Here is a 12,421-nt window from a genome sequence, read left to right as displayed (position 1 = left end):
GTAATGCAGGACATTTCATAGGATTTTAAGCACAGGCATGTCCAACATTTGGGCTATTCCCTGAGCACTGCATGTTTGCACACCACTACACCACTTGGGCATCTCAGACACAAACTGAAGAACAGCCATGTGCCATACATTGTCAGTGAGCACATTCCGACACCTACAGTGGCATCTATTGGTCAAATTTTCGATATGTGACTTTTTTTTGTTTTTGTTCCATGATGTTTCCCATTGGGTTAATAATATGATGTTAAAATTAGACATCATTCTAAGCAGCATATGAAACCGGAACTTCAATTATGGACACCCCATGTATTTCACTAGAATTTTCCTTTCTCACTCCTGTTCTACACACAAAATAACAGAAACAATGAAACTACAAACAGTGAACAATGTAATAAAAAAAAGTCTGACAATTAAATCTAGTGAGAAGGCAGTATTTTTCAGAAGCCTAAACACATGCAAACTGTAGGCAACATCAGAGTGGAAAGAAGTGAGGGTTCAGTCTCACCTACCCCACACCTCACTTCTCACAGGCATTCTTCTCTCTGCCTACTGTATTTTAAGTTATTTCTTCTGACTTTGTACTTTTTACATTAATTTGTCACTCTTTTTCTTGTTCTACACTAACTTTAGGACTTCGCAAACACTGTAATCTCTCTTATTTTGTCCTTAAGCTCCTTTTGCTAGGTTACAATAAAGAAAGTGCATAATTTTACAGTCAGTGTAATCTATTGCTTCTTATCCAGTAGAACAGTACTTTTTGAAAAAGAATTCACTTTTTCTCCAAGGAATGCGATGTACGTAAGTAGTATGAACTGAAATGGAGTTACAAATCTAGCAGCACCCCTTAAATCCTTTGATCTCCTTACATTCTAAAGACTGAGGAGCCGAAACACTATCAGTACTCATAGAGGGGTCAAACAATGGTCCTGAATATTGTTTCCTTTGCTGCAAAAGTATATTTCTCCAAATTTTATGTATATTTAAGGCCAAGCTGCCATTCATTATAATAAGTAAATGTTTTGCACAAGTCATTCAAAATCTTCCTATAGTTATTCAAATATAAAAATTTGCTGTACACAACAATTGCACCAATACAGAATCTGAGATTTCTGCCACCACTGTCTGACAGAAAATAAGAAATCCAAATGCTCTTCCCAAAATTACATATTTCTCCTAACATACTGTAACAATGTTACCATCAGTAAGAATGTGAACAAACTATTTGTGCTGGATTTATATGAATAGAACAGTCAACTGAATGTAAATGTTATAACTATAAGGAAAAGGTAATTCAGAAAATCAACAGACACAATGAGTGAACACATGAAGTTGTTTAAAGCATGTTTATTATGAAAGGACAGTCAAATGACATGACTTATTGCCTGGCACTGTGAACATATTATTCACACATCTTTAAAAACTCAGTCTTCAAAGACATCACAATCCAGTTATCCTCAAAATAGAATAAAACTCAGAATACAGGTAAGAAATAAAATAATAATTATAAAAGTTTGGGTAAGCCAATAACATTACCAGATCAATATGTTTCATAAGTATTTTAAGCCATCTTTTACACCAAAATGCAACAATAATAATTGGAAACTGAAAACATAAAACTTCACTGCCCTTGTGGTTTTCAGGAATCTCTAACAGCAGCTGGCACATGACTTAAGTTTTTTGGTTTAAGTTAACAGAAATTGTAATTTCATATTAATTTCTGCCATGTAGCAGTGCAAAGCTATAAAGTAAAATGCCTAAGGCCTACAAACAAATATGAATTAAATTTTTCCTTCTGAATGTATTAGAGCAATCAATATTACTGTAACTGATTTACTGCTTACAAAACCCCTACAAAGCAGTAGAACAAAATGTGTCCTATTTAGGACAGTATGCACAACACCAAAACTAAAAAAAAGAGTTAGAAACAAACAATCAAACAAACAAATAAAATACTATTCAGTATCTATTAATGCAGTGATCTACTCCCCTTGAAAACTTTTTCATGGGCAGACACCACTAAAATAAAATTTACAGCCAGAAAACATACTTTCAGAATGGGAAGTCCATCCAGAGCAACTGATATTAGATACTGTCAGAAACTATGTTCAAAAAAATTATTGACTTTAAATGCTTTATTAATTATACCAATTTTATCAGCTTCTAAATATTTAACTCACAGACATGAAGCACAACCCATTACTATCACAACACAATAGTTATGTCAAGGAATAACTTACTGTTATGCCAAGACGATTTTACGAAAAAATTTCATTAAGGGAAGCTGACTGGCCATAAGTCTGATTAAAAAAAAAAAGATGGCAGACTGGGCAGGAAAAAAAATGGTTACATTGATAAAACTATGGCGAGAAATTGCATCATGATATTGATTGTGGGGAAGGGGTGGAGGGGGAGGGGGGTGGTGGTGGAGGGTGGGGGGAGAGGGCAAGGGGGGAGGGAGAGAGGGAGGGAGGGAGAGATACCGATCATTCGTGTAGGGGGAGGACATGGTAGGTGTCAGAGACTTTATCCGAGTGAAATCACCACTTGAAAGCAGTAAATGATATAGAAATTACTTAAAGGAACTCAATTTCATTAACATAAACATCCAGAGAATAAATAAAAACTATCAGAAATGTGAAATGATTGTTCCAAGGATAGCATTAAGTAATTTCCAAATCACTTTCTTCATCCGAATCACTGTCTGGCAACAGAGGTAATGACTGTTTATGTTCACTGTTTTCATATGACAAGTTTGATGTACGAGAACTGCTTTCTGAGTTAGTGATACCATTTACAGTCTTCTCTGCTATATTGTTATTCGCACTTGAACTGGTTTCTGTAGCAACTGGCTTCTCCCATTCAGCTAGGTCACGTTTAACAAGTTCTGCTGCAACAGGTACATCCTAAAACACAATAATTAACTGTTTATTGTCTAAAAAAGTTCTAAATATATACTGACCTACTTTAAAAATGTCAAATAGCAGGTAGTGTACAAATTGCTAACACAAGTTTTTAAATGCTGTCACAATCAATTCTAAGAATCATTAGGTCTTATTGAGGGAAGTACATCTTTACATTATTGTGGAAAATGTACACGAGTCACTGTAATTCATTTACAGATATTTGCACTTTCAGTAGGTACAAATAAATGAAATTATTCTGATTAATCCTTGAAACTTTGCTTCTATATTTAAACTCCAGCAGGTGAAATTATTTAAAATAATACCTGAATCACTGTCGAATCTCCTGTATAGGGCCAACAACACTGAATACCTAAATACACTTCTGCACATTATGTGACACATTTATACAGTGCAAGGTACCTTGGGTCCTGTGGTGTTGACAAGTGATACACACGGAACAGGACTGCCTTCACGCTCTTGTCGCTGGTCTGTACGTGGCCGTTCTCTGTATCCATCCACTCGTGCCATAATTACAACCCACTGTGCCACATGGCACAAATCCTCCATGAGTTCCCTAGCTTCTTCTGACCACTGATCACCTCTGAAATATAGAAGGTATCAAATATAATCTTGTCCAGAACACTTTAGGATATGGGAAGGGAAACTTCCTCATCTCTGACCGAAGAATTAGGTATTATTATATAAGCTCACCTGAACATCAGGAAAACAGCAGATATGGAACAAGGATAAGTACATCACTGAGAAACCAAGATATCTTTTTCAAACTTACTAATGAGAAAGGAAGATCACACTGTAACATCCCCCTAACAATAAGGTCAGTAAAAAATTTCTTACATCTTCTTCCTAGTCCACATCTGTTGTTCAAATGGTTCAAATGGCTCTGAGCACTATGGGACTTAACATCTATGGTCATCAGTCCCCTAGAACTTAGAACTACTTAAGCCTAACTAACCTAAGGACATCACACAACATCGAGTCATCACGAGGCAGAGAAAATCCCTGACCCCGCCGGGAATCGAACCCGGGAACCCGGGCGCGGGAAGCGAGAACGCTACCGCACGACCACGAGCTGCGGAACACATCTGTTGTGTATAGTACATTTGTATTTCAACTCTGTAACTCAAAAGTGCTACAGATTTTTGGTGCAGACTTTAGTTGAGAGCAAAGTATTTATATAATTGAAGTTTTTACTTTTTCCACAAGCCAACAAAGAAAATTATGAGCAGCTGATGTGTATATAACGCTCTGAAAAACTTAAGGATGAGCTAGATAAAGTAGCGTAACATATTAACTACTTGGTGGAAATAAATGAAAGTGCGGGAGCATGCTGCCAGAGATCTCCTGGTCCCGCACAGAAAGTTAGATGTCAAACGGCACAAGATCAGCATGACTACATGCCAAATGGGGCTGGTCCTGCAACTTGAGGCAGCTGAAGGAAAAAAGTGTGTGTGTGTGTGTGTGTGTGTGTGTGTGTGTGTGTGTGTGTGCGCGCGCGCGCGCGCGCGTGCGCGCGCGTGTGTGCAAGTAGTTATGGTGGGCTGTTGTGGTGTTTGTAATTACAACATGGCCCAGAGACAACATCTGGATCACTTCACATGTGAAAGAATCACTGGGAACCTGGAAGAAGGATGAAGTGTGACAAGTGTGGCTCAGGGATTTAGTACTAATCACAGCACTGTTTCACACGCATGTGGTGTTGATCAACAACAGCAGCACATGACCACTACATTGTGCAACAGGTAAGAAGGAATCCACATCAAACAGCAGTGGAGGTGCAACCACATTTAATAGGACTGGAAGGCATGCAGTCTTATCTTGCAATGTGGCACAGTGACTGCGTGGGGGTGGCTCTTTGCCCAAAGACCCACACATTGTGTTGCACTGACAACTGCACATGTGTGGCACCATTTATGATGGTACTTAGAGCACAGAGACTCCGACTAGCAGATTCAGTCCAAATAGCGATTCTGGACGTACCCTCATAGATGATAAGATGGGAAAATTTAGTGCCCCCAAGAACATTAACAAACATGATCGTTTTTGTGGTCCAGGTTTTATGATGTGGGGAGGCATAATGTTGTACACTCTCCAATCAACATTACTATGATACTCCTTTCCAAAGAGTGTCATTTCAGGATGCATTCTGTCACGATTTCATTTTTATGGATGACAAAGTGTGACCACATTACGCAGCAAAGGTAGAGCAGTTCTTGGAATGAGAGGATATTCAGCAGATGGAGTGGCCTGCTTGTTTCCCCCGACTTAAATTGCATCGAGCACAAGTGGAGTGCAATGGGGATACATATTACTGCATGTCCACAAACATCAATGAGCATTCAGCAGTTGCCAATAGAGATGGCGGAGGACTTTGTGAAGTCCCTTCCACGAGAACTTTTCATCAACCAGGTTGCCAGGATGGGAGCACATTGCAGAGCATGCATTGCTATCCATGGTAATCACATCCTACTAAGAACCATGTCCCGCCTTTTATAATGTCCAAGGGACCATCAAGAATCACTGTGACTTCAGTGTGATTATTGTCTTTGAATAAACTGTCATTTTTAATCATCCAATTGTGTATTTCTTCCAGTTATCTTCTGTATTATACTGTACGATTTCTTTATATGTACAGTCTAAGTTTCGTTGAGCTATTTACTTGGTAGTGACACACCACGTTAAACTTACTTTTGTCCATATGTTCTGCACACCAATGTAGTTTGGAAAATTTGTATTGAACGAAAAAATAAGTTACATATCTGAAAAATTTGTTGTAGACAGTTTCAGTATTCCACGAAGTTCCAAAACAGTGCACACTCTACTGCAGATGAAAGTTTCATTCTGGAAACACCCCTTGGCTGGGGCTAGGCCATTTATTTTCAGAGTGTTAATCCAACGACATACAAAGAAGCAGTTGTGCTAAGTTTGGAAAGCACAACAGAAGTACTGTCAGAAATGAGAGTGTGGGGTGTGTGTTGCATTTGCCTTGATAGCTCGGTCAGTCAGAGAATATCGTGAGAAAGGCAAGAGTCTGTGCTATAGTTCCAGCCCTGTACATAATTTTAATCTATCAGAGATTCACTACAGTGCATGTTCTGCTCCAGAAAATTTCATTCTGCAAATCTAAGTTGTCAATATATTATATCAGTGGCTGTCCAACTGTGGCCTGTAGGCCACTTGTGGCCTGAATTAAGAATTCGTGCAGCCTGTGGTTCTCAAGCAGATTTTATAATAATATGCATCTATCAACTAACAACTGAATTCAAAACCATCATCTACTGTTACCAGCTTCGAGTTGGTTTTCCTGCTCAGGAACAAACAAAAATACTTAGAGAGGCAGTAATATTTTTAAGACATGTTTAATTGTAATTGATGTTGGTGAATTCGGCAGTGAGACAAGTAAAACAAGTGGGGGCAAACTTGTTAGCAAAATAATTGCATCATATTTTACACGTACATTACAAATTTTAGAATTTGCAATGTGTAGTCCAATATTATGCTAAGTACTGTGGAGTGCACAGCAGAGAGAACTTTTTACTGTATCATATATTAAGCCTTTAGTCCTGTTTCATTCATGGATGGAATGTGGGAAGAATGACACCTTGTACACCTTTGTGTGAGCTGTTATCTGCCTATTTTATCTGTGATAGAGACTTAGGGGGCTGAGGAATATTCACAGTATCTACCCTGAAATATAGTTCTTGAAATCTGATGCACAGACAAGTCGTGCACAATGTTATTCGAGACAGAGTACGAAGGTTTCTTTTCTATCGTTTTCTGATATTACATAATACATTAATAAACTGATAAGTTAATCATGGTATTTAACTCCTAAAATAATCAGCAACAATTTTGGAAACCATTCAGTGGTAAAGATATGTAAATCATTTATTTTGTTCATCTAGGTGAATGATCAATTTGCATTTGGATTTGTATCTGAAATAATTAAATTTACAGAACAAAGCGGACTGTATATGAACAAATATTGCTGTGAACGCTACAATACAGTTGTAATCAGCAGTTCACGCTTATTTTATTCACTGTGTAAGTCACATTTTAAATTTTGCACTCACATTAAAAGCAATTTTGTGTAAAAGAGTTAGCAGAATTGTTAACAAAACATAGCTCACATGTGCAGAGTTACCTTAAAGTATGCACAGCTGTCCTGATTTATCTAACACTATTTAGATTGTTAGAAAAAATGGGTGTTCTTTTCCAGGATAATAATGATCATTATTTACTTAAATTGCATGATGTGTTGGGGACAGATATAAGACTGGCACACGCTGTAGATAGATAAAAGAGTCTGCACATGTATGTAAATGCAATGTTTAACTATGTGGATGTGGAAAGCTACCTAAAAAAAAAAAAACACATCCAAGCTGGCCAGCACATCGGGCCCTGTCATTAATAAGTGCAGTGGATGTGATTGTGGGCCAATGCACCTCCCCGTGTTCCAGGAGTGAGCACTTTAGCACACTCAGTTATCCATGTGTGTTGTAGAATAAAACTTATCAAATGCAAAAGACAACTGGCTGCATATTCTGCCTACATAAATTCCCAAATAATGCTAAGCCTCACACAAACAAGTGTATGAACAGCTGGATGAGAAATGGTCGACAATCTGAAAACAAAATCTGGTATGCCAACCTGTCAAGAAATTGCTCATAAATCATCTACAGATCTGCTACAAGTTTCTACATAGGCAATCAGCTCCACTAACAAAGTTATCAATGAACCAACACAAAGTTAACAATGAACCAACCTGGACCATAAATTCAGCCTCCACTAACTGCAAACCACTCCATGATATATGACTCAGCACTTTCATTTTTGGTAAACAGATTTATCACTACTGAACAGTTGAAAATGGCTTTGAAAGAAAAATAAGAAATTATGTTTTGTGTACTTGTGTCGCTTTCCCTTTTCTGTTCCACTCACGAATAGTTCACGGGAAGAACGATTGCTGAAAACCTTCCTTGTGGGCTTAAATCTCTTTAATTTTATCTTCACAGCTTTTTTGTGAGATATACATCAGAGGAAGGAGTATATTGGCTGACTCTAAACTTCACCACACCTTGAGACAGAACACGTCTCTTACAGCATCTGACACTGGAGTTGGCCGAGTACCTCTGTGATGCTTCTGCACTTACTACAAGAACCAGTAACAAAACATGCTGCACTTCTTTGGATCCTTTCTATTTCATCTATCAATCCTATCTGGAATGGATCCCAGACTGATGAGCAATATTCCACTACCGTTCAAACAAGTGTTTTGTAAGCTACTACATTCATTGATGGACTGCGTATCCTGAAGTTTCTTGCAATGAATCTCATTCCTACATCTGCCTTAGCAGCGATTAATTCTTTGTGACTGTTAAACTTTAAATCTCTCTGTAGGCATATTCTTGTATATGTTATGGAAGTAACTGCTTCTGGCGATTGTTCTGCAATCGTGAATTATACAATGAAGCGTCTCCCTGTCTACATATTCACAATACATTACATTTGTTTATGTTGAAGGCCAATTGCTGCTCTCAGCATCTAGCGTCAATCCTCTGTCTTCTTCCTGCATTTCACTACATTTTTTAACAGTTGCATCTTCTATGTAGACAACACCATCATCCACGAAAAGTATCAGGGAACTTGTGATGATGTGTATTGACATTAATATATTATGCGAAAAGTAGTGGATCTGTAGCGTTCCCTGAGTGGTAAGCATGAAGTTACTTTCACATTTGAAGACCTCGCTCAACTGACATGTTGTGTGTTACTTTTACATCTGAAGACTTCTCTGCATTGAGAATGACGTGCTGTGTTCTGTTTTCTAGAAATGATCAATCCAACCACACGGCATCTGATATTCTACACACTTGTATTTTGTTCATTAGACGGCAGTGTGGAGCTGTGTTGAATGAATTCCAGAAATCGAGAAACAAGGTACCAACCTGGACACTTGTATCTACTGATATCTGGGTCTTGTGGGCGAACAGAGCAAGCTGGGATTCGGACAACTGTTGTTTTCAGAACACATGTTGATTTCTACAGAGGAGATTTTCGGTCGCCAGAAATGCCACAATATGTGAGCACAAAACAAGTTCCAAAATTCAACAACACACCAACATCAGAGATGTAGGCCTACAGTTTCACGCACGTGTTCAACAACTTAGAAACACTTTGATAATCCAGAGACCTACAGTTAACTGCTGCTAAAAGATGGCCAAGTTCTTTCGCATACTCTATGTAGAATCATACTGATATTCTACCAGGTCCAATGGCCTTTCCTCTGTCGAGTCATTTCAGTTGCTTTTCCATCACTTATTTTGAAATTTGGAAAAAAACTTTGCACTTTGACCTTTCCTGTGTCGTCCTCTGTTTCAAAGCTGTTATGGTCATGCACTGTCAGGACAGATGGCTTCAATCCACTTACTGATATAATGTAAGACCAAAACTTCTTAGAATGTTCTGTCAAGTTGGTTGGTAGAACTTTACTTTTGAATCTGTCAAACGTTTCATGTTGGCCCTACTTAAGCTAATTTTGGCTTTGTTTGATTTTTGTTTGTCTGTGACACTATGGCTATGTTTAAATTTGCAATGAAGCTCTCTCTGCTTTTGTTGCAGCTTTTTAGTGTGGTTGTTGAGCCAAGGCGTGTTCCTTTTATTCCTCACAACTTCACTTGGTACATACCTATTTAAAAGATATTGTACAATGCTCTTGAACTTTGCCCACTGATGCTCAAAACTGTTAGTACTGGAGATTAACTTTTGATGTTGACCTGTCAGATAATCTGACTCTTGCCAAACAGAAACATTATCCCATCTTTCTTTGTTTTCCATTTAACAGCCACGTTCAGTGATACTGTAATGGCCTTATCATCACTTATTTCCCTCTCTACACTAACTGAGTCAAATGGTTTGCATGTCACAAGCATGTTCAAGAAGATACCTTCACAAGTCGGTTCCCTATTTAACTACTCAAGGTAATTTTTGGATATGGCACTTAGAAAAATTTCACACTATTCCAGACCCTGATGACCGCACTCACCCCCCCCACCCCCCCGCCCCGCCCACTGCCCCCCCCCCCTGCCCAAAAAAATCACTTGAGCCTTCCAAGAAGTTGAAGTCCTAACCTAGTACTATAACATGCCCAGGAAACTCCTCATACGTTCCACACCTTCTGCTCCTGAGACAAGGGGTCTACAAAAGCATCTGATGACTATGTTTGATCCACCTTTAACACTTATCTATACCCAAATTATTTTGCATTCAGAATCTGTATTAATCTCACTAGATAGTACGGTATTTTTGATGGCTATAAACACACCTCCACCACCAGCATTCAACCTATCTTTGTGATATATATTCCACTTGGAATTTAGAATTTTATTGCTATTGAAATCTGATTCCAACCACATTTCTGTGCCTACTGCTGTGTTGTTACTATTTACATGTGAGACTAGACCTCTTTTCAGACACTCTTGCAGGTTTCTACAAAGAATTTCTCTCTCTTATCTGCTATCACAAACTGTATCCTTTTGGGACTCAGAATGCATCTAATCTGGCCTGTGGATGGATTTCTCTGGACTAAAAAACACCAAATCTGCAGGTCACATGTAATTCAGTACCCTAACACATGCCTGACCTATTTAAGGGAATCCTACGTTCCTCCTCCCGAAAGTGGGGGTCGTGAAATTCACATCCAAGATCATCACAGAATTGTCAGAGCCTCTGGTTTAAGCTCCTACTTGGTTCCAATCCAGAGGACCATGATTATCTCTGGGAATAATGCTAGCTGCCTACACCAAGTCAGCCAGCCACCTGTAGAAACTGAGGATGGCCTCTCAATCCAGGTGGCATGCGTCATTTGTGCTGACATGAGCTATGATTTGCAGCTGGGTGGGCACAGTATTTTCAATCGCTGCCAACAGAGCCTGCTTCATATCTATGATGAGAACCACCCCCCCCCCCCCCCCCCCCCCCCCCATACCCAGAGCGCAGACAGGGTGGACACTGGCCCTCTTCCTCGACCTGTCCTATCACTGGAGCTCTCAATGACAAGCAACCTCACCCTCTGTGTTTGTCAGAGATCTACATCTACTTCTGCATACATACTCTGCAAGCCACAATATGGTGCATGACTTAGGGTACGTTGTACCAACACTAGTCATTTCCCTTCCTGCTTCATTTGCAAATAGAGCGAGGAGAAAAAACTACTGCCTATGTGCCTCCATAAAAGCTCTAATTTCTCTTATGTTTGTAGTCCTTATGCGAAATGTACATTGGCAGCAGTAGAATTATTCTGCAGTCAGCTTCAAATGCTCATTCTCCAAAATTTCTCAACAGTGTTCCTCGAAAAGATCATCATCTTTCCTTCAGGGATTCCCATTCGACACGCCGAAGCACACCTGTAATATTTGCGTAGCGATCCAAGCTACCACTAATAAGTGTAGCAGCCTGCCGCTGAACTGTTTCAACGTATTCCTTTAATTTGACCTGGTGGGGATCCCAAACACATTAGCAGTACTCAAAAACGGCTTGCACTAGCATTTTACATGCGGTCTTCATTACAGATGAACCACACTTCCCTAAAACTCTCTCAATAAACAGAAGTTGATCATTCACCTTCCCAACTACAACCCTTACATTCTCATTCAATTTCATATTGCTTTGCAATGTTATGCCTAGATATTTTATCAACCTGACTGTCAAGCCGCACACTGATAATGCTATATTTGCATTATGGAATTGCTTTTCTTACTCATCTGTTTTAAATTACATTTTTCTACATTTAGAGCTAGCTGCCATTCATCACACCAACTATAAACTTTATCTAAGTCATCTTGTTTGCTCCTAGAGCTACTGAATGACACCACCTTCCAGTACACTACAGCACTAGCAAAGCGTCACATACTGAGGCTCATCCTGTCCGTCAAATCATTTATGTACACAGAGACTAGCAGGAGCTCTGTCACAATTCACTGGTTAAGAGCCATTCATATATCCAAAAACTTATTCTGTATGCCCATACCTTTGTTCACAGTCTGTGGTGGGGCACTGTGTCAAACCCTTTCAGAAATCTACGAACATGGAATCTGCCTGCTGCCCTTCATCCGTGGTTTGCAAGATATCATGTGAGAGAAGTGCAAACTTAGTTTCGCATAATGGTTTCTAAAACCATGCTCATTTGTGGACAGAAGCTTTTCCATCCCAAGGAACTTTATTATACCACTCGGGAAGAGTGATCACGGATCAAAAAGGCAAGGGATCCTGTGCAGGCTCGGAAGTACTTTAAGGAGTGAGAAATATCTCAAAACTGTTGTTGAGGTGCAATGGATCATCTGTGAAGCCGGTACCTATGTTCACCTTCCAATCAGAGATTCATGATCCTGCTGCTGTTTGCCATTCACTGTCAGGTAAGTGTCAACTGGCTGGGACATTCAAATCAGAAGGCACAGAATCATCATGGATCCCAGGCAGTTCTGTCAGCTCCA

The 12,421-nt window shown here is 39.3% G+C and overlaps 1 protein-coding gene across 2 annotated transcripts in view; it reads right to left on the bottom strand.

Annotated features, from left to right (window-relative positions):
• Positions 1–2,461: 2,461 nt before the first annotated feature.
• The window catches only part of LOC124776321 (tudor and KH domain-containing protein homolog), a 73,869-nt gene continuing 63,909 nt past the window's right edge, over positions 2,462–12,421 (bottom strand). For both annotated transcript variants that reach the window (XM_047251258.1, XM_047251259.1), the window contains 2 exons: positions 3,333–3,513; positions 2,462–2,912 (listed from right to left, as the gene is read on the bottom strand). In XM_047251258.1, the coding sequence (XP_047107214.1) occupies positions 2,670–2,912; positions 3,333–3,513 (424 nt within the window). In that variant the 3' untranslated portion in view covers positions 2,462–2,669. The remainder of the gene's footprint in view (positions 2,913–3,332; positions 3,514–12,421) is intronic.

The sequence above is a fragment of the Schistocerca piceifrons genome, chromosome 2 (genome assembly GCF_021461385.2).
Source record: "Schistocerca piceifrons isolate TAMUIC-IGC-003096 chromosome 2, iqSchPice1.1, whole genome shotgun sequence".
In the NCBI taxonomy this organism is placed as follows: domain Eukaryota; kingdom Metazoa; phylum Arthropoda; class Insecta; order Orthoptera; family Acrididae; genus Schistocerca; species Schistocerca piceifrons.
The sequence above is the reverse complement of the archived record's forward strand: the minus strand, read 5'-3'. Positions and strand labels throughout refer to the sequence as shown.